General features: G+C 37.8%; 1 protein-coding gene across 1 annotated transcript in view; it reads left to right on the top strand.

The window, feature by feature from the left end:
* ilf2 (interleukin enhancer binding factor 2) overlaps nt 1-2,023 on the top strand; it is an 18,127-nt gene that overhangs the window by 13,277 nt on the left and 2,827 nt on the right. The window contains exons 13-14 of the mRNA XM_014004858.1: nt 1,065-1,155; nt 1,536-1,691. Of these exons, the coding sequence (XP_013860312.1) occupies nt 1,065-1,155; nt 1,536-1,687 (243 nt within the window). The 3' untranslated portion in view covers nt 1,688-1,691. The remainder of the gene's footprint in view (nt 1-1,064; nt 1,156-1,535; nt 1,692-2,023) is intronic.

Genomic DNA, 2,023 nt, shown 5'->3' with positions numbered 1-2,023 from the left:
CCATTATATCCATAATAATCCACCATTATTTGCAAAAAAAATTCTTTAAAAGTCAGACAAAATGATTTTCTCAATTTTTTTTCACATTTTGTCTCTCATAGTTGAGGTCTACCTATGATGTCAATTACAGGCCTCTCTCATCTTTTTAAGTGGGAGAACTTGCACAATTGGTGACTGACTAAATACTTATTTTCCCCACTGTAAATTTGTGTAGCCTTTGTTTTTAGAGTTATTAACAAAGTTTGTGTACTCAGACCAGTACTATTTTGGGTCACAAGTTTTTGCCATGGATATTTTGTGGGTCAGAAGCTGAAAAGTTTGGGAACCACTGATCTAAAGCATTGGTTCCCAATCAGGGGTACGCGAACATGTTACAGGGAAAAATTCTCCAGGTGTGTAAAAAAAAAAAAGAATAAAAATAGGACTGGGATATGTAGGGCACTATGATTTCCATAATGTGGAAATTGCATTGAATTGCAGAATTAACACAAAATGGCATCTAGTATTAAACATGGTATCTCATGGAATTTGCTCATTTGGGTGAGTTTCTGACATATTTTGGACAATACAATGTATTTTGGACGCTGCTGTTTTCTGCACCTGTTTTATTTATGTAATTACTTATTGACTTTCAAGGCAACGTTTTTATCTTTGTTTAATTTGAGTTGACAAAATAAAATGCCTGAGAATTAAACATTCTAGGGTGTTAAATTAATTTTAATTTAATAATCAGTTGTACTTTATAGTTTTGGAGAATCATCATTACGTTGGACTGAAGGGGTACTAGTGGTATGACAAAATGGCTCAGGGGTACACAAGTCTAAAAAAGGTTGAACCACTGGTCTACATAGATGAAACAGAGACACCAGTGTTTTATCAGGAGAATAAGTGGGTATTTTATGGTAGATATTATTTTTAAAAAAACCACCCACAGCAGCAACACCAACTGAACGAAGCGACAGATGAAAGCAGAGAACAGTGATGATAATTTGTGGTGTGTGTGTGTGTGTGTGTGTGTGTGTGTGTGTGTGTGTGTGTGTGTGTGTGTGTGTGTGTTTGTGCAGGACCTGGTGTGTTTCACAGCTCAGACTCTGGTCAGGGTTCTCTCTCATGGAGGCTACAGGAAGATCCTCGGCCTGGAAGGAGACGCCAGTTGTAAGAATCTCTTTCTGTACTTCGAAACAGACAATTAGCTTTTTCATTATAAAGGAAAGAAAATGTTGTTTTTCAGTAAACTGTTTTATAGTCAGGAGCACCAGCAGAGCCCAGCTCTGTTGGGTCAACTGAGAAAACGCTGAGGTTGCTGTTATTTGGAATTGTCTCACCTTGTTGAATTCGTTGTTCCCAATAAATACTGAGTGAAACAGTCGATGTGAGGATACAGCGTTTCTTCAATTTAAAACCTTTTTTTTATTTTCCTCTCAGTATTTTGTGCATGTTTATTACTCAGAACATTAAAATCCCAGGTTGTAAGACGACAGGGGGCTCAGATGTTTGATTTGTAATCACGATGAACCGGTTCTACTCACGTTCAGACCTGACAGCAGAGATGTCCACGTGGGACGGGGTGATCGTCACGCCCTCAGAGAAGGCCTACATCAAACCTCTGGAGAGGAAGGAGGACGATGACGAAGCTCTGGAGGAGGGAGGAGACGGGGAGGATGAGAGTATGGAGACGCAGGAGTGAAGAGGTGAGAGCAGCAGCACACATCCACCTTTAATCTAATTTGTTTTATTTTACAGTAGATTTGTGGTTTTATCACCACTGAAACTGTTCTATATAAAAAGACAAGCTAGACTTTCAGGAACGTTTCTGTACAGATTTGATAGAGTTTGACCAACTTGTTGATTTGGACCAGTATGTTGGAGATTTAACTGGTCTGTTGCCTCAGAGACATTTTAAAGGGATCCCTGATTAGTTGTAACATTAGACTTTATTTGATAAACATATTTTAACTGTAAAATAAAGACTGTAAAAATACTGTAGGCTGTTTAGTTTTGTAAATTTTTAAAAATATATTAC

This window comes from Austrofundulus limnaeus, unplaced genomic scaffold (genome assembly GCF_001266775.1).
Source record: "Austrofundulus limnaeus strain Quisiro unplaced genomic scaffold, Austrofundulus_limnaeus-1.0 Scaffold27, whole genome shotgun sequence".
Lineage (NCBI taxonomy): Eukaryota > Metazoa > Chordata > Actinopteri > Cyprinodontiformes > Rivulidae > Austrofundulus > Austrofundulus limnaeus.
Note: the sequence above shows the minus strand (reverse complement) of the source record. Positions and strands in the feature narration are given on the sequence as shown.